Source organism: Neovison vison, chromosome 4 (genome assembly GCF_020171115.1).
Source record: "Neovison vison isolate M4711 chromosome 4, ASM_NN_V1, whole genome shotgun sequence".
NCBI classification, from domain to species: domain Eukaryota; kingdom Metazoa; phylum Chordata; class Mammalia; order Carnivora; family Mustelidae; genus Neogale; species Neogale vison.
The window spans coordinates 210,385,466-210,406,219 of record NC_058094.1 but is presented as its reverse complement, the minus strand read 5'-3'; the positions used below and the strand labels follow the sequence as shown (position 1 = coordinate 210,406,219).

The 20,754-nt window shown below is 35.0% G+C and overlaps 1 protein-coding gene across 4 annotated transcripts in view; it reads right to left on the bottom strand.

Moving 5' to 3' along the window:
• Positions 1-20,754, bottom strand: part of MKLN1 (muskelin 1) — a 335,662-nt gene that overhangs the window by 52,587 nt on the left and 262,321 nt on the right. For all 4 annotated transcript variants that reach the window (XM_044246581.1, XM_044246580.1, XM_044246579.1 and 1 more), the window contains 3 exons: positions 19,270-19,382; positions 9,891-10,103; positions 2,458-2,679 (listed from right to left, as the gene is read on the bottom strand). In XM_044246581.1, coding sequence (XP_044102516.1) covers positions 2,458-2,679; positions 9,891-10,103; positions 19,270-19,382 — 548 coding nt within the window. The remainder of the gene's footprint in view (positions 1-2,457; positions 2,680-9,890; positions 10,104-19,269; positions 19,383-20,754) is intronic.

Genomic DNA, 20,754 nt, shown 5'->3' with positions numbered 1-20,754 from the left:
GAAGAATTCAAAATCATCCTTCTAAAATTTCAACCTCTATAAAAGCAATTTTATGACAGATCCCATGCAATGGAATACTATGCTGGTATAAAGAGGAATGATGACACTCTATGTACTAAAAGGTGATCTCTAGGATACCTTATCAAAGTGAAAAAGCAAGTATAAAATAATGAATTCAGGGCACTGCCTTCTCATAAAAAAGGAAAAAAAGGAATGTGTGTATGTTTGTTTCTTTCTTTCTGAAAGAAGCTTATTAAAGACCTTTTTGGGAAGGGACAGAGCAAGGAAGATAGATAGAAACCAGATCTCTCCAAAAGTACACTAACTTTCGATTTTGCCTTTGGAACTATGCATATTGCTTTTACTTAATTAATGCAAAAGAAAAAAAGCAATCCCTGAAATTCGAAAAACAATGAAATAAACCTATCTCTAATAAACATATCTATAAAGATATGACCACAAAGAGACATGCTCACAAAATAGTATTTCTAGTAATTTAATTAATGTTTTTGACCACCCATCCCTAGCTATATCCTAAACAGAAAAATAGTACGAAAGCAACCTGAAACATTCAGTAATTTTTCTTAGTTCTGTGATTCTGTATTATAGAAAGACATAAGGAGTAATATAATACTGTCATTAGGAAGTAGGATTTTAACCTTAAAAGATACATAAATACAAAATCAAAAGGATATTATATTTGAAAACTCAATAATTCTTAATTTGAATCGGATGTCTATGAACTAATGATTTTTCTTACTAAAAAAGATACATGTATTTATATAATATACATATATGTGTATATAGCTATATGCATGAGTATACTGAGAAGGGGGCACATCTACTCGACATAGAAAAATTGGGGCATCAAAAAGAATAATGACACACTGGATTAAAAACATCAAATATAAATAAAAGTCTACAAGTTCATTATAATGCTTAAAAAATATATTGGTTAATTTTGGAGCTTCAACTCATTAATATGAAAAGTAATACAGAAAAAACCCAAACATTTATATTACCTATCCTGCGTGGTGTGCGTATCAGGGTAGCCAAATAGTTAATGAGGTTATGTTTTTAATAACAGAATCAGTTAATAAATACAGAATAAATAACATAATTTAAAAAAATCACTGTTTTACAAACCCTACACAATGATTATCAATGACTGCAAAAGCCATTTGGTAAAATGTGGACAGAACCTTTACTACTGATCAATCAGGCTGTTAACACCCAAACCCATAAAATAATTTTCAAATCACCAAAAGTATGATAACTACACATTAAATGTCTCTTGATATTTTGCAATCAGATCATCTTTGATGAAGTATTCTTGCACTTCTCCTTTTGTATTTCCCACGCTTCTAAAAAAAGAGAGAAAATCTAAAATCAAGCCTCTGGATCTAATTACCAGCTTACAGGAAATATGGAGACTAAATGCTCACAATGCCACAAGGATAAAATTAGCCAAATCAAGAATATGGGAAATTTGAGAGTACATATGATTCAGTCTCTTTAACAAGTAAATAAATGGAATACTCCTAAAAAATAGGAGCAGGGAGTACTGTCACACTTAAAAGAAATTTAAAAGACATAACAACTAAATATAATACACAGACCCGTTTTAGAGTCTGACTCGAATAAACCAACCATATTGTTGATGCTCTGGGTGAATATTACAGTGGTATCATTATTATGTTTATTAAAAAATCCTTATCTGTTAGTGATATACCACAGTATTATAGGTGTAATAACACGCTGGGAGTTGCCCAGCAAAATAAAATTTCAGAATAAAACTTGAAAATTGGAAAAACATTGAAGAAATGAAATTTAAGTGGAATAGATATATGGAAAGTGAACAGCAGTATACTGATAACTGTCAAAACAGATAAAGTACACAGGAATTTATTACATTCTTTTCTCTACTTTGATAGATGTTTAAAATAGTCCACAATATGTTTTTAAGGTTATGTTAACAGAAAGAAGCCCAACTTTTCACTATAACATCTGAAGAGGTTAAAAAAACGTTTCCATATTGGTTTTGCAGATATATTTAAATTCTAATCCTATAAAGTCAATTCTTAATTCTTCATACTTAATGAAGAGTGGCAGAGAGGAAAGTAAAATAAAATAATTGATCTTCTAGTTGCTAAGAGAAACCAGTAAGTAGAAAGGTATAAGAAAGGGAAACAGCTACGGTATCTGTAATAGAAAAGCAGTAGTTAGTCATAAAAGTGTCTAGATTAGCATTCGAGTAATAACTATTAGGAATTACTATGTTAATGAAAGAGTCTCATACTTAGCAACCAGTTCACTGCTGAGGAAGTTTTACTTTTGTCTAATCATTTATTTTTTGAAAAGTTTTGATCGCTCTCTGAAGATCTGGATTTTACTACTTCTTTTCCTATTGAGAATATACACGACAAAATAATAATACAATGTATAGAATATTCTTACTGAGTGGAATAGCATGCAGTGTCCTATCCGAGACTGGATGTCCTCAGGCCCAGCATTACAGGAGTCCTCTCGAAGAAGTTTCCAAGTTTGACATTGGCAGTTGAAAGCAAACAACCCACTGAACTGTGGTTCACTGGCTCTGCTGTCGTCTACGCTGCCATTACATGTCAAAATTCTACCACCAAAGGTGTAGATCATATGTTTTTCTGAGTCCATACACATCTATCAGAACAAGGCAACAGATTGAATAGTTACAGATTGTTCCTGTCATGTGGGCTAAAATGAAACCAATGTGTGCAGTTTCAGATTCTTGAGAAACTAAACTTTGTCTTAATAGCACTAAATACCGCCCCTGTTTATCATGTGCACTTACTACAATATGCTCACCACCTGGTAAAGATTCAGGATACACTTCTACATACTTTTTTGGGTTTTCATTTTTCCCAGAAGAGCAAAATACACTGATGATCTTTATGTTTTCTTGAAACTTCATTTTTACCAAATCAATCAATAATATATGAGGTGCTGATTTATACCAAAGAGTGAATGCTAATCATACTCTATGGGTAAATAGAGTATGATTTACCTCCTCCTTCTCATCCTTCTTAGAAAAACTCCCTTCTTTCTATTCTAGGCAAGCATCCATCCTATTAATCTTACTACCCTTTAATCAGAGGGCAGCTATGTCAGTAAGAGTGATATAACTAAATTTATCTTTCTGCATTTATTTCGCAAAGCTCTTCCAATTATGTTGTTACAATACAGAAAAACAAGGAAATGTTCGCAGCAGTCTCCAGACTGACTTCTCTAGTAATGAATCTGCCTTCTTTAACATAATACTATAAAATTAATTTTCTTTGAGGTATGCAATTTATGTTCAAAAGCTAAACTTGATTCTTTCATTCTTTCCAGTCAGGGAGATCATGGCTTTTCATAAAAATATCTCTGATAAAGGGACGCCTGGGTGGCGCAGTTGGTTGGACGACTGCCTTCGGCTCAGGGCGTGATCCTGGAGTCCCGGGATCGAGTCCCACATCAGGCTCCCAGCTCCATGGGGAGTCTGCTTCGCTCTCTGACCTTCTCCTCGCTCATGCTCTCTCTCACTGTCTCTCTCAAATAAATAAATAAATAAAATCTTAAAAAAAAAAAATCATTTAAAAAAAAAATATCTCTGATAAAAAAAAGCCATCTGTTACAAGACAGTAAAAAATCAAATTCTATTTCAAGGAATATGTAAGTACTAGCTGGGAATTAGATGTTGAACACAAGTGGCATTGATATTTAAAGAATAAACTGCATATACAAAACATTTATTTTTTGGTTAAAGCACAAATACTAGCCATTATATGTTCAATTTTCTCCTCGCATCAAATTGTGCTATTTATCTATTTTCGTACTGTTTTCAAGAAAAAGCTATTTTCATAGTTGTAAATTCTGGCTTTTTAATTAATATTGAAAAGATTCTAGCATCTCCTAATTTCCCTCTAACCACTAAAAGATGCAGTCACTTCCCATTTCCCAGGTTTCTGACAACCTTCCATAAATTAAGATGAAAATCTACTATTACTCAAGGGTGAAATCTAGTGAATATGGTTGAAAGTATTCCCACTCTTTAACCTTAAATGATCATATCATTAAAAGTGATCCATTAGTTGCTGAAGACGATTCAGTATGACCCCATTCATCTACTACATCACCGTCTGAGGTTTCACTGAACCTGAGTCACTTTACCCTGTCCTAAGGACCAAAGGCCCAGATCTCTCCAAACACCTCAGGATCATGCTGAAAATGGAGGGATCCACATTATGGGAGCCTATTTAAATATTTATAAATTTACAGATTCATACTAATTTTGGCTAATATCCATTTCCAATGATTCTATTTCAAAAGGAGTTTCTATTTCTTTCTGGGGATATTTAACTTTAATTTTGATGTGGCTATTCTCATTTGTTATTAGTGGTGAAGCATAAACATTTTTATCTTGGTAGCTTTTTCCATTATACCAGACCAAACCAACACACAAAAAAAAGAGTGAGAACTATAGTACTTTCATGTATTCTTTCCCATACCTTAGCACAAACAGGACATAAAACAGATATAATTAATTTTATTCCTTTATCTTGGTTCTTCCCTGGATAAGATAAGCAGTTTCAATGAGGGTCAACTTCAAACAAGAAGTGTTACTCACTCTAGGAAACTTTATGTTGTTCAGCAGTTTAGTATTTCCTTTTCATTTTTAATCTCTGAAAGAAATTTCTGAAAAGCTAGTAACTTATTAAAGTCTATATGATAATATTAACATCTTTTCTCTTGAAGACTTCTAGAGATCATTTAAGTCATATCTTGAAGACCACTCACTCATCTACTCTATGGTGCTAGATATTTAGCTCCTAAAATCAAACAAATAGTGGATAGCCCCTTATTTCCCACCCCAATGTTTTAAAATCCAAAAGTCTTTATTTTGCTCTGTCACATGAACGCAGATTGTTTAGGATTAGGCTGGGTTCAGAACAATTTTTCTCCTCACAAACTCTGAAGCTTTCTAACTAGTGTTGCTCAACACATCAACCTCCAAAAAAATGATTCGTATCAATCTGGCCCTTGCTTACTTACAGTAACCAGATTCCTCTCTGCGGCTTTCAGGATTTTTCCTTAATCCATGGTTCTAAAATTTCATTAAGAAAGTATCTAGAAACAGCGCAGAGGACCCTATGGTTAAGGGAGGGAAAACTGGAGGGGAAGTCATCAGAGAGGGAGAAAAACCATGAGAGACTCTTTACTATTTCTATAGTAAACTCAGTTTATACAAACTGAGGGTTGCTGGAGGGGAGGTGGTTGGGGGATGGGGTCATTGGGTGATGGCATTAAGTAGGGTATGTGATGTGTTGAGCACTGGGTGTTACAGGCAACTGGTAAACTACTGAACACTACATCTGAAACTAATGATGTACTCTAAGTTGGTTAACTGAATTTAAATAAAAAATTAAAAAAAAAAAAAGAAACTAACTAGGTAAGGTTATTCTTTAACATTCATCCTAATCTGCCCCTGGCGTTCCTTTAATTCTAAAAACTATCTTCAGTTCTGGGACCCTTCTTCCTTTTTAACCTTAAGGCATGTTGTTCTCAGTTTGCATCCATTCTCTTTTTCTAGAACTCCTATTAGATGGATATTAGAACTTCAGGATCTTTTCTCTGTTCCTTAACTTTTCTCTCATAATTTCAGCTCACTAATTTAGTAATATTTAGAGATGAGAGCTTTTTAATCAATTGACTGAAACTTTTAGTTTGGCTATCAAATCTTTAACTTCTAGTTTTTCTAGATATTTCTTTTTCATGAATGAAACAGCTTCCTGAATTGCTCTAAAAATACCACTTAAATGTAAAGGCTTCTTCAGTCTATATAACTAGCTGTTTTTTCTTTGTTAATTCTTAATCTGTTGAATTCACTACCCCTGTCTCATGGTATTCATTATTTTCAAATATTTGATTTGGGTGGGGGGAATTGTTGTTCTAATCCTCTGTCTCTGCGAATTCCTGTTCACCTGCCTCTTCATATACAGCAGCCTGCTTCAAGGGACTGGAAGGGAGAGATGAGATACGATGCTGTCAAGGGCTCCACAGCTGCTCTCCAGTGCCTCTTGGGAGCCCTATCCATCCAGCCCCAGTGTCCACACTCAACACCTGACCTGTGAACAATTACCTCAGCCAAGTGTTGCTCAGTCAAACTGGAGAATGCCCAGCTGTCCAGTCACCAACTGATCACCTGTTTGCCCCAGCTACATAAACGCTGAGACTCTATTTTTTAAAAATTTTTAAAAGATTTTATTTATTTATGACAGAGCGAGTGAGAGAGGGAACACAAGCAGGGTCAGCTGGAGAGGGAAGAAGCAGGCTCTCTGATGAGTAGGGAGCCCGATATGGGGCTGGAACCCAGAACATGACCTGAGCCAAAGGCAGCTGCTTAACGACTGAGCCACCCTGGTGCCCCTATTTTTTTTTTTAATAAACTTTGACTCTAGTTGCTGCAATCTTAAGGACTCGGTTTCTTCTGTTTGGATATGAATCTATTTGCTGTCTACCTTACAGGACTTCTGCCCAAGGACATTCTTTCTTGTTTTCAACATTACTATTAATGTATTCTTTTGCATTTCATAGTCTATGGGGTAAGAAGACAGGGAGAACGTCAATGAGCTGAGATCTCCAATTCTTTGACTGAAGTTTCTCCAGTCACTTCTTGGCTAGCTTGTATTCTATTTTCTAGTAATTTCCTCAAAAAGTGTTTCTACTTGAAGGATTATTCAGGTAGATATAAAACTCTTGGCTCACATGTCTTGTCTTGAATACTTTCTAGATGTTGCTCTATTGTCTCTTTTAGCATTGAATGTAGCTGTAGAGGAATCTGAAACCAGACTCATTTTATTTCTTTTATAGGTGATTTGATAATTTTGCCTAGATGCCCAAGAATGCATCTTTATCTTTGAAGTTCAGTATTAATTACTATTGTATGTCCCCGCTTGGTCGGTTTTCCCTTAATATAGCATGCCCCCCTTTTTTTAAATAGCATGCCCTTTCGATACATAAATAGTCTTGAATTTTATTTATAAATATTTGTTCTGCTCCACTGTTTTGGTTTTTTTCTTTAATGTCTCCAATTATGTGTACGTTGGTTCTCTTCTGACTGTATTCGCTATAATTTTCTGGCTAATCCTTTCTACATCTTTATTTCTGTTTTCTTTATCTACTCTTCTTATTTCCATGCTACATGACCCTTACCTCTCTTTATACTCCTTGTTGATTACCCTTCATTTCTGAAAGTGGTAATATGTTTTTCTTTAGTTCTGTTCCTGAATTTCATCAGGTCCAGTTTTACCTATACCTGTTAGTTAGCCATCTCATCTGCATTCTTGAATTTATGCTTTCAAGCTTCATTAAGCCATTTAATTCATGTTAGAATACTGGAATATAATTTCTCACCTGCTGCTGGATGAAGAAAAGGTTTGCTTTTCTTTTTCTTTTTACTGTTTTTCTTTAGAGTTAAGTCTCTAAAGATTTGGTGTTTATCACTTTCTAGTTTTTCATATTTAAATGAGTTTAATCTCCCTGGACCAGATAACAGAAGGTTCCTATACAAGGGTGATGCTCTTGCTCAAGGATGTCTCCTGTTGCTACTCAATTAAATGGCTTCTTCAAAATATGGTACTTCTGTGAAGTCATGTCTTCTCTAACTATGAACTTCATCTGGTTTAGGGGGCTTCTATTTCATGCCTTGAATTCTGCCCTATTACACTGTGTGGGCTTCAAAACTAGCTCTGGGTATTTCAGTTGTTTCTGGGTAAACTTAAAAGGAATTGGGAATTGTGGGTTTCTGGTTTTACTGAATATGTGACTTATGGGGGTGTTTTTCTTTAATCTTTTTGTTTGGTTCTCCTTGTCACAGAAAATCTTACAAAGCAACACGGAAAACTTCAGAACTATCTTAATAAATCTAAAAGTCTTTAATTTTTTTAGTATGTTAAAATTTTAAATGGTAAAATAACTTCTAAACACATCTTCATGCCTCTAGCTTTCTCAACATTCTTCTCAAATTTGAATGGTAATTGTCAAGTCTTAATGTGTCATGAATGACCCTAAGTAATTTTTGGAGTAGCTTTATTTATATGAACTAGAAGAGAAAATGGGGGCTTATAAAGATTATATTAATTGTCGATATCCTGGTTTCTTCACCCCCACTGTTCTTCTATTACATCTAATCAGATGAAAATCAAGCATCAGGTAACAGAACCTAGCTTCCAAGGAACATTCTATTTTATCAAAGTCAAGACAAACAAAGGTCACAGACAAGGACAATAAATGTGCTATACTCAAGCTACCCCTAAGGTATTCTTTTTTCAATCCGTAAAAATAAAGACATAAGCATCTTTTGTAAAAGAAATTTGTAACCAGGTGGAAGAAAATAAATGGTTTCCTTAACAGTGTTATCTGCTGATGTTCTATATATATATATTTTTTAAAAGATCAGAACCAGCCTAACATTTTTTTAAAGTTATTATTTTCCATATGAACAACAATGAGGATGTCAGCAGGGAAGTGCAAAGCTCAGTTACGGAGAGCCAGAAGGAGTTCTAATTCAATCTGAGGAATACTTTGAAGACTCGTGTTTTTGATTTTCCATCTACCACTCACTTCATAGGCATAAAACTCAATCCTTTTTTCCTTATCATTTTCCTATAACAACTACTTGTTAATATAAATATGTCAGTAGTATTGTTTAAAAGCAAAGAATTAACAAAAATCTCCAAAGAAACGGGACGCCTGGGTGGCGCAGTTGGTTAAACGACTGCCTCCGGCTCAGGGCGTGATCCTGGAGTCCCGGGATCGAGTCCCACATCAGGCTCCCAGCTCCATGGGGAGTCTGCTTCTCCCTCTGACCTTCTCCTCGCTCATGCTCTCTCTCACTGTCTCTCTCTCTCAAATAAATAAAATAAAATCTTAAAAAAAAAAAAAAAATCTCCAAAGAAACAATAAATTTTTAAAAAGACCAGTGTTTTAATTCCTAGGCCCAAGCTAAATTCTGTAATTATCTTAGTATTACTTACCATTTCTCAAGTACTAGATAATGAAAGCTAGGCTCATCAATACAGTGTTACAATTTTTTTTTTTTTTTTTTTAAGTCTTTTCCTCCCCCATACTACAAAAACAACTTCTGGATATAGGCTGAACCAAATAAAACTGCCTGCAGAATTCAGTGGTTACTGTTTTGTGTACTGACCTATACTAAATTGATGTGGACTAAACATTCAAAGACTCATAACAATGATAATGACATCTATGGGGATGATGAGAACTAGATGTGCATTAATATTAAAATGGCATATAAATTGCTATGTGTAGTCTTCTTGTCTATAGCACCATCATGTGATTTCTCTTGGTGTTCAGTTCAAACTTAACTTCACCTAGTGTATGTCACATTCCTATCTGCTTTATATAACAAATTTATGATTATACACAAAAGTAAAAATATTTCACTCAAATCGGAAACTCTAGATTTCAAATTCTCAAACTCATTATAGAATAATTTTAAATTTCTCCCAGGAATGTAGAGTAAAAAGAGTGTAAGTTGTTACTGCTGAGTTATGACCATTTATCATAAAATAGTTTTTCCTAATATATACTCTCCATCTACTCTCTATAAATTTTTATAAATTAATGCTTGTTGTTCTAAGATCTTGGTGTTTTACAATGCACCAAATACAAGAAAAAAAAATTAAAGCTAACTTTATACCTACTGAAATAAGACTTATTTTTATTGTCTGTACTAGGTATTTGTAGGAAGTTACCAATAGACAATGCAGCATAACACGTAAAATAGACTCTAAGAACAGGAGTTACTGAGCACTAATTAATTCCACCATATATTTATCTGTGCACCAAACCTGATGATCAAACACCAATTTCGGCCCTCCATCAGCAGCAGTGTCCTCGCTGAGTAACATCCATGTGTTTGTGTCAATGTCATAACGATAGAAGTCACTTTTCAGAGATTTGCTGTTCCTCACGGAGGAATCCAAATAACGCCCCAATGTGTAGATTTGCCTTCGTTGAATGTCAATGCACATTTTATGACATGATCTGGCACTAGGACCATTCTGTGGAGAACAAAGAAGAAAAAATTCAAAGAATAACAGAAAAATAAAATTAAATCCCTTTTTCGACTTTCATTAAAAGGTTTGCAATAGAAGTCCAACACAGGGTTTAAATCTTACCACAGAAATGCTTAAAATCTACCAGAAAAGAAGAGATGAACTACTTGTACCTTATGGCATCTGTTTAGAACACTTAGATGGCTTCTATTATGTACCCACTGCATTGTAGTCATTCGCACACAGAGCTTGATTCTCTACTACATGTCAAGCTAAAGACACAATTGGTCTTTAAAAATATTTCTCATTAGAATTTCTCATCAGAATCTAGCACAAAAGATACTCCAAAAATATACAGAACTGCTGCATTTCATAACTGAAAGGAACCTTAAAAAAATCTCTAGTTCAATTATCTCCTTTTAAAGATGAGGAAATATAACCCAAAGAGGGGAAGTACCCTCCTGAAAGCTAGTAAACTAGTGACGGCACCATAATAAAAATGCCAAATTTGATTTTTTGGTCTACCCTTTACTTACATAAAACTGACACTCCTGAGTAAATAAATAATACAATGAAGGAATAATATAAAGAACACTATATTATCAACAACAATTAATTATCTGAGATCACTTACATCCCAGGACTGAATAAAAGGTTAAAAAAAAATACTGTAGGGGCGCCTGGGTGGCTCAGTGGGTTAAAGCTGCTGCCTTCGGCTCAGGTCATGATCCCAGGGTCCTGGGATCGAGCCCCACATCGGGCTCTCTGCTCAGCAGGGAGCCTGCTTCTTCCTCTCTCTCTGCCTGCCTCTCTGCCTACTTGTGACCTCTGTCTGTCAAATAAATAAATAAAATCTTAAAAAAAAATACTGTAGTAAGCATAAACTAAAAATAGAGTTCATGAGGGGAAAAAAAGAACTTTAGTTGGGCAGGATCTGATTAGCTGAAACGCGGAAAAGAGAGTATTTGTTAAGTATCTCCTAAATTCTATCCATTTTATTACACTGTATGCATATGTATATTTCATTCAATCCACATAACAACTCCATACGGAAATATTACCATTTTAGAGTCTAAGTAATCTGTCCACAGTAACAAAACTAGGAAGTAAGACAGAAAATCTAAGCCCCAGGGTAACTAGAACCAAAAACCATGTTCTTTCCACTATTCCAGACTGTTTTTTTCACAAGATAAGAGAAACAAAAGCAAAAATGGACTTAATCCAATGGGGGTTATGATGGAAATGAAGATTTCCTACTGCAGAAAGTTGAGTAAGGCAGAAAGAGAAACCTGGTCAATGACTCAGAGAGGAGACTGGGTGTAATCTTGCAGGCAATAAAGACCTATCATGGGTTTCTAGAGCAGAACAGAACATTAAAAAGGCAGTATTATGAAAAATGTACTCTAGCACTGTTATTTAGATTAAATGAATAAATATATTAGGCAGGATGAATAATTTCACATTAGTGTTATCAATCCAGATGTTAAACTGATTTGTATCTGTACTTTAGTATTCATACTAACTACAATTTTAAGACTTATTTTTCAAGATTTTTGTCAAGGAAATTTTCCAGCAGATAAGATAGAAATACTATTTTTTGAAAGAATGTCCTCCACAATTAATCTCAAAAACAAAGATAGGATAATATATAATAAATCTATGCCATATATCCTAAAATGTGAAATTTGAAATTTAACAGGGGAGGTAACAGAACTTCTTGCTTCAGCTGAATTTAGCAGAAGTGCTATTAAAATGATGATGAGCAAATTATACCCTAAGAAGAAAAAAGGAAATGAAGAAAAGAAACCAAGAGAATAGAAAACAGAGAAAAAAATCAAGATAACTAACAAAGCTGGTTTTCTGAAAAATTAATAGAATTGTAAACCATTAGCAAGACTGATTTTTTAAAAAGGAAAACACAAATTGCTAAATATGAGAAATGAAAGCAGGAACATCACTTAGAGGCTCACTAGAAGTTAAAAAGAAAAAAAGGACTATTATGAAAAACACAGGTAAAATCTGACAATGTGGAGTCCTTGAAAAATTATAAATTTACTAAAACTGACACAAGGCGAGAGAGAAAATTCTGAAGTCACTCTATTGAAAAATTGAATTAATAATTTAAAATTTTCTTCCCACAAAGAAAATTCCAGTCCTAGATAAATGGTAAATTTTATCAAGATACAAAAGGAAGAAGTAATATTCCTAACTTACTTTATGAAAGACAATAGAACACTGAAGCCAATTTACAAGCAATCAGCAACCAGTATACTTCATGAACAGACACAGAACTAATCTTTAACAAAATATTATTAAATAAAATGCAATATATATAAAAAGGGTATTTCTTAACGAAAGGGGGTTTATCTCAGGAATACAAAGTTAATTTTATTTTTGAAAACTGATCAAGGTAATTTACCACATTAAAAGAAAGGAAAAGAATACAATCTTATTTATATAGAAAAAGCATGGGATAAAATTCAACACATATTCACGAGGAAACTCACAGTAAAGGAGGAATAGAAAGGAACGTCCTCAATGTAGTTAAGAATGTATAAAAATCCTAAATCTAAATTTTCATTTATGGTGAAATACCCAATGCTTTCTTGCTAGGATCTGTAACAAGATAAGATGTGTATTTTCACTTTTTCTTATAAAAAAAATTAATTTATTTGATGAAGAGCATGCAAATGCACAAGCACAAATGGGGGGAGGGGCAGAGGGAGAGAAAGAATCTCAAGGGGACTCCCCTCTGAGCACGGAGCCTAACTCAGGGCTCAATCTCACAATCCTGAGGTCATGACCTGAGATGAAATCAAGAGTTGGAAGCTTAACTGACTGAACCACCCAGGCACCCCCACGACTTCTAATTAACACTATACTAGAAGTCTAAATCATCACAATAAGGCATTAAAAATTAAAATAAAAGCTTATAACAGAAAAAAAGAGTAAAAGGAAGACATAAAATCTTCTCTATTCACAGAAGACATGACTATTTGTTGAAAATATCCTCAGAAATCAACAAAGAAATAACTATAAATAGTATGTAAATTTAGAAAAGTGCCATGACATGAAAGCAGTATTAAAAACCCAATTTATAAAAAAAAAAATAAAAATAAAAACCCAATTTACTTCTCTATATTAGTAATAAGTAAAGAGAAGATAATTTTTTGGGTGGGGCAGGGGGAGAAAGAATCTTAAGCAGGCACCACGCCTAGCACAGAGCCTGATGCAGGACTTGATCTCATGACTCTGAGATTTTGACCTGAGCCCAAATCAAGAGTTTAATACTTAACTGAATGAGGCATTCAGGCACCCATTTTTTTTTTTTTACGACTTTATTTATTTACTTGACAGACAGAGATCACAAGTAGGCAGAGAGGCAGGCAGAGAGAGAGAAGGGGAAGCAGGCTACCCACTGAGCAGAGAGCCCGATGCGGGCCTCAATCCCAGGACCCTGGGATCATGAGCTGATCTGAAGGTAGAGGCTTAACCCACTGATCCACCCTGGCACCCCACAGGCACCCCATTTTTTAAGCCCCACTTAAAATAGCATGGAAAAAAACCCCAAAATATACTAGGACTAATTTAATAAAAATATCTAAAACCTTCTATCTAAAAACTCCAAGACTACTGACAAGGAATGAAGACTGAAATAAATGGAGATTTAACCATGTTCATGGATTAGAAGACAGTATTATTAAGACATCAAATCTCTCCAAATTGATTTATAGATTTAAGACATTCCCAATCATAATCCCAACAGTTTTATAAATTGACAGTACGATTCTAAAATTTATAATTTTTAAAAAGAAATCACAATAAGTAGAAGAAAGAACGCATTTTTGGGAAGAAGAATAAAGAGGTCTCACATTACCCGTCCTCAAGGAATGTCACAGTGATATATGAACAGACCAGAAGATAATGGAGCAGGATAGAGTATTGCAAAAAAGACATGACTTATATGATCAGTTGGTTTTTGACAAAGGTGCCAAAACAATTCAACAGGGAATAAGACAGGGAACAAAAAACTCTCATAAATTTCTAGTAAGAATATAAAATGGTACAATCACTCTGGGAAAAGCTATAGTAGTTTTATCAATGGATGATCAAGGGTGAAAGTTTGATGAGTAATAGTATACCTCAAAACGTCCTCCCACAAACTATATATCAATTATAGAGGGAAAAATTTGGAGGGCACTCTCCTTAACCATGTGATCAAAGGTAACACAGACAAACTGATATAATGTGCCTCCTAATACGGTATTTTAAGGAGGACCCAATGTCATTCACATGGCATTTGTGCTAAAAATGCTCAACCTAAATCCAATCCTAGGGAAACAAGAAATAAATCCAGTGAGTGATAGTCTACAAAATAACTACTCCGTGTTCTTCAAAAATGTCAAGATCAAGAAGGATAAGGAAAGAGTGAGAACAATTCCAGACTAAAGGGGACTAAAGACATATGACATTGAAATGCAATGCATGATCATGAACTGAGTCCTGGTCAGGGATGGAGGTTGGGAATGACAGTGGGACACCTATAAAGGACATTACTGAGGTATTACATGGCTAAGTGTCTATAGCCGAAAAGGGTCTGTGGATTAAATTAAAGTAGCAGTTCTCAGGGGGAGTCTGGGATCTCCAAGACACTTTGGAGAGTCCACAGAATCAGGTTTAAAAAAAAAAAAATACCACTAAAAATTTGTCTCTCCATTCTTACTCTCTTATGAGTGTACACGAAATTTTCCAGAGGTAACATGACTTTTGATATAATAACAGATTGGATACAGAAGCAGATATAAATCCAGCTGCCTTCTATTAAGCCAAACATTAAAAAGATTTCGAAAACTTTATATAAAACAGTGCTACTTGATGTATGGTGGTTATTTCAAGGAAATGCACCTATGTGACTGAGTTACATGCTGACCTAGCTGCTTTTTCCATGGAACACGATATTTATGTGAAAGAAAACTAACAATCCAAGTATAGTTATTCAGACATAATGGTTATGACAGACATTCTCTGAAAAATGAATGAAGTTAGTATGTCATTTTGAAGGAAAACAACTGACACAATTTGTTGCCAATGATAAAAGCAAATTTTAAAATTTAAAATTTGTTTTTAAGCAAAAATTAGAATTTTTAAAACTGCGACCTGCTATTGTGATTCTGACACCTTCCCAACTCTTAGAAGACTCTTCTAATGAAACTGATAGTAATATTAACAAATATAGGGTTTTTGATAGTGTATATAAAATGTCAACAACTGGAAGATAAGCAGAACTCAGGAAACCAGTAGTTTTCAAGTGACCAACACATGGGTTCAAAAAAAAAAACATGCATGGGTAAAAGACCCATTCAAAAACCAAGATCAACAATGGATTTGAATGTAACAATATAAAACATTAGCCGATATGGTTTCAGAGTCTATAATGCAATCACCTTTAAGAAAGAACCACTTGTCAATTTGGGATATGAGATCAAAAAAGACCATGTGCAAATATCTGAAAAGGGTATTAAATACTCTTCTTTCCAAAAAAACGTAACCATGTGAGGTCCAATTTTCTTCATATATTTCACAGAAAGCAATGTGTTACAAGAAATTAAACACAGAAGCAGAGAGGAGAATCTAGCTGTCCTCTACAAAACCTGACATTAAAGAGATTTATAAAAATGCAAACTAAAGAAAAATATATTTGTTTAAAACATTTATAAAAACTTACTTGCATATATACATATATATATAATTTAAAGTAATTATTCTCTTTAAGAGTTGAGTCATTCTATTATCTATCTCCTAAATGTGTTTTTAGATACATATTTAAATAAATTAAAGTGAATTAAACTAATACTGCTTCTTAATTTTATATCATGGTTTTGAAACACAGGCCCTGGGGTATCATCAAACAATAACTTGTACTCACTAGTATAGAAAATAAAATGAGATATATGAAATATTAACTGTTAATTTTGGAAGGAATGAATATTTATGCTAGAGCCATACACTATTACCATATATTTCATAGAAAGATCAACAAAAGGTTTTTAGGCATCTATAGGAAGAAAGCAGTAATAAGCCATAATGAATCTGAACTCCAGTACTGAGTCACCATGGACTTCAAAATAACAGAAACAAAGTCTTCTCATCAAAGTAATTCCTACATTTTTCCAGTACTACTTTAAAATAATTATTTATTTAAAAAAAATTTTATTTATTTATTTGACAGAGAGAGATCACAAGTAGGCAGAGAGGCAGGCAGAGAGAGAGGGGGAAGCAGGCTCCCTGCTGAGCAGAGCCCGATGCGGAGTTCGATCCCAGGACCCTGAGATCATGACCTGAGCTGAAGGTAGAGGCTTAATCCACTGAGCCACCCAGGCACCCCAACTTTAAAATAATTATTAATTGCAGGGGCGCCTGGGTGACTCAGTGGGTTAAGCTGCTGCCTTCGGCTCAGGTCATGATCTCAGGGTCCTGGGATCGAGTCCCGCATCAGGCTCTCTGCTCAGCAGGGAGCCTGCTTCCTCCTCTCTTAAAATAAAAAAAAAAAAAGAAGAAGAAGAAGAAGAAAAAAAAAATTATTAATTGCATTCCAAACATTACTTAAATGTAACATATGTAAGTGATATAAAAATAAACCCACGCCACATTTCATAAGTAGAACATTAATATGACCTTAGAGTTCCCCTGTAAACTACCCTTCTCTCTTGCCAAAATAGCTACTCTCCTGATTTTGTATTTATCTTCCCATGCTTTTCTCCAGTATTAACTTTTCATTTAATTTAGCTCACCTATTTGCTCACTAACAAATAAACGTAATTCATGCTCAGGGTCTAAGTCAGGGAACAGAAATGTGAACTAATCATTTTAGTTACCCATTGAAAGGTTAAGTGGTGTAAAGGCACACCAAAGGAAGCTTCTGATTCTATGTGGAAAAGTCAAGAAAGGTTTCCCCAAGAAAGTCTGAACTGAGTTTTAAGAATAAGTGTTTCTAAGAGCTGGGTGTATGGGAGGAGGAGCCCTCTTTTAATTTCAAACAGAAAAATACATTATTGCCAAGGGACCATCAGGTGAGAAAGCTGAATTCCAGCAACTAAAGGTGTGGCCGGCACATAAACTCAGGAGATGAGGCAAGACAGGTAAACGGGGAACAAATTATGATGAGAGATTTGAAATTTATAATCTAAGCCAAAGGAACTAAGGTTGATAAATTGCCTTATCATTATGATTATTGCTGCTAGTTATTCATACTTTCCTGTATATATGCCCTTTGATAGTGCCCCTCACCATACAGTGACTCTAGTCTTGCCCATATGACTTCCTTTGGCCTATGAGACAATACCAAATTTAGTGGAGTGCTCATGTCTACCTTTTCTCCTTTCAGGCCTGGACCCTGACATGAGAACAAGCCCCAGCTTGCCAACAGGAAGGTGAGCAACTATGTAGAACAGAGCCAAGTAATCCCCGCTTGAAGCTATCCTAGGCTAGCTGACAGCCAGCTGACTCTGGGACACATGAACGAGTCCAGCCAAAACCAAAAGAATGGCGCACCAATCTGTAGACTCCTCAACAAAATAAACACCGCCTGCTATATGCTACTGAGGTTTGGTGGGTGCTTGGAATAGATGGAATGTAAGAGTAAGTGAAACAGGGACCGAAGCTAACCATAGGATTTAAGCAAGTGTCTCACGGCCAGATATGTTTTTTTTTTTTTTTTTTTTTAAGATTTTATTTATTTATCAGAGAGAGAGAGGGAGAGCGAGCGAGCACAGGCAGACAGAAGGGCAGGCAGAGGCAGAGGGAGAAGCAGGCTCCCCGCCAAGCAAAGAGCCCAATGTGGGACTTGATCCCAGGACGCTGGGATCATGACCTGAGCCGAAGGCAGCTGCTCAACCAACTGAGCCACCCAGGCGTCCCCAGATATGTTTTTTAATGAACAGAAAATAGAGAGCAGATTAACAGTGGAGGCAAAAGTTTACGAAAGAAACCACAGTGTTGGAATTGGTGCCAAAAGGAGTAGAGAGAAAACAATCTGAAATGCAATATTGGGTGCTAGAACTGTTTGAACTTATGCGCTAATTAGACATATTCAATGAAGGGGGAGGATTTCAGGTTAAATTCTAGACTTACTGCAAGAATAATTATAGATGCAATCAACTTAGATTTATAATAGTTTAAAAGAAATAAGTTAGGAATTTTTTTAGATCTCTATTTTTGTTGAAGATACCAATAATCACTTCAGAAAATAGTACTTTAATACTGAAAGACAAAGGGCATTTTTACATATTTTCACAGGGATAACAAATAGAATTTAAGATATCTTTGAAAAGATAAAAACTACCCAGATTAATCATGGGAACATGCTGACTAAGCAGAATCCAATTTCCTACAATTAAAGACAGCACTGATCTTTCTGAAATGGTCATTCTACATTAAAAGCAGTGGGTTTTCAATTAGGTCTTTTCCCTTACTTTTCATTTTCAGCTCCCCATCATTTTGTTAAATTTATTTTTTATCTTGTAATCTGAAACAGCTTAGATGGAAGGTACAACAAAAAATTCTATAAAGATTTAGAAAAAATAAATGTATTAACATTTGCTTTATAGTAGTGTATAATTGTGCACTTACATAATCCAAAGCCATAAATCCAAGCCACCTTATTCACTATGGAAATGCTTTATGTATGTATGTATTGACAGACACACATGTGAATACAATTTTAGTCAAAAATAAAATATGTATCATTTGTGAAAACTGATATATAGTCAAATAGTAAGGAACCAAAATAGTGAAAAGGTAAGGCCATTAAAAGCACATTTTCTCCCAGAGGAAATCAAAATAAGATGATCACTCGGAATAAAAGTAGAGGTGACAGGAACATGAGAAAAAAAGATCATTACACAGTTGCATTTCCAGACTAAAGTAGTTAAAAACTACCATTATATTTGTTACCCATTTCTATTTTCTCTATGAAATAGATTCGTTCATGTACCAGTAGTTGAAGAACCAGTTATAGAAGCGAGAAATTCAAGAATACTTAAACCAAACTTGTTTACCACAAATTCTTCTGCCTCTACTATGGATACAGAAAAGAATACAAATCATCCAGAAAAAGACGGGTACACCCATACCCCTATCGTCATACAGATGGATGAAAAGTCTGAGAACTTGCCTCTTTCTCAGTGTCTCTAGAGATACATGTCCACTGGTTCTCCTTCACACTGTACGCCCAGAAGTCAGCAAGATCTTGTGTTCCATCCCAGCCACCAAACAAATAAACGGTCTCTATGAAAATTAGAAAAATATTTATAAAAAACCCCTTAAGGATAAAATTTAAATATAGGCACCCAGACGTAGCCATTGTTTTTAAGATCACTTAAGGCACATCTAAGTAAGGTTAAAAATGAAATTTGTAAATGGGTAATATTTCAAAATATATACTAGGCTAGTATCTCCTATACATGGGTATATGAAAGGCTGCTGCAGGACTACTATTTTGAGAGATTTATAAAAATACAAGTAACATAGAGACATTCCCCGAGATTCTTTCATAGGTCTTGAGTGGGTAAAAAGAGTCTGCATTTTTTCAAGTATCCAGAGTGAACTGCATGTGCTGCCAGTTTAGGAGTTTCTGTGCTAGGCCACAAAAAATTTACATACAGCAGCTTCTTAGCAATGCAGCTTCAGATGGCTAAGAAAGGAAGAAAGAAAGAGAAAGAGAGAGAGAAAGAAAAATTCCAAAAGACTATAAGGTCTACAATAGAACATAAAGACATCTAGCTATTTCTGAAAAAAACTTCACATTAAAACTGTTTTCCCTCTATTGCAATATCAAAAACAATGGTTAACACTAGCTTTGAGTTAAAGCTAGACACCTGAAGAATAAGGTGATGTACAGCCTTGGCATTCCCATGGAAAACTGGGGAAATCTTTTCCAAATACACTATGGTAGGCTTAACCCCTCAGAAGTCAACATTTAAGTCATCCTAGGTATCTTGAAAATTTGGTTTCTTCTAACTCTGAAATGTCTATTGTATCCATGGACTGCTTCACTGCAACAAAACTGATTTCTTGCCCCATGAATAGTGACAAGCTTTATATGTAACGTGGTTATCATCCACCTCCTTCTTTACAATAGTGCCTTTCCTTTCTTCAAATATTTCCCCCCACTGAAACGTCTTATGTCTACTAGTTACACAAGCCCACCAATTATTTTTTAAAAGTTACAACATTCCCCCCTTTTTTTTTTTAAAGATTTTATTTATTTGAGAAAGAGAGAGAGCACAAGCAGTGGGGAGGAGCAGAGGGAGAGGGAGAAGCAGACTTCCTGCTGAGCAGGGAGCCCACTGTGGGGTTCGATCCCAAGACCCTAAGATCTTGACCTGAGCTGAGGTCAGATGCTTAACCAACTGAGCCACCCAGGTGCCCCTCTTTCTTTCCTTTTTTAAAAGTAAATTCTGTACCCAACATGGGGTTTGAAGTCATGACTGCAAGATCAAGAGTCATATGCTCTACCAATTGAGTCAGCCATGTGCCCCTCTTTAAAAAAAGGTTAAGTAGACATACAGGAACATTGTAAAGCTATCTACACACTAATCAGCATGACCTAGGCCTATTTATGTGGAGACTGTCATCTAAGTTAGGTCCCACCATGAAC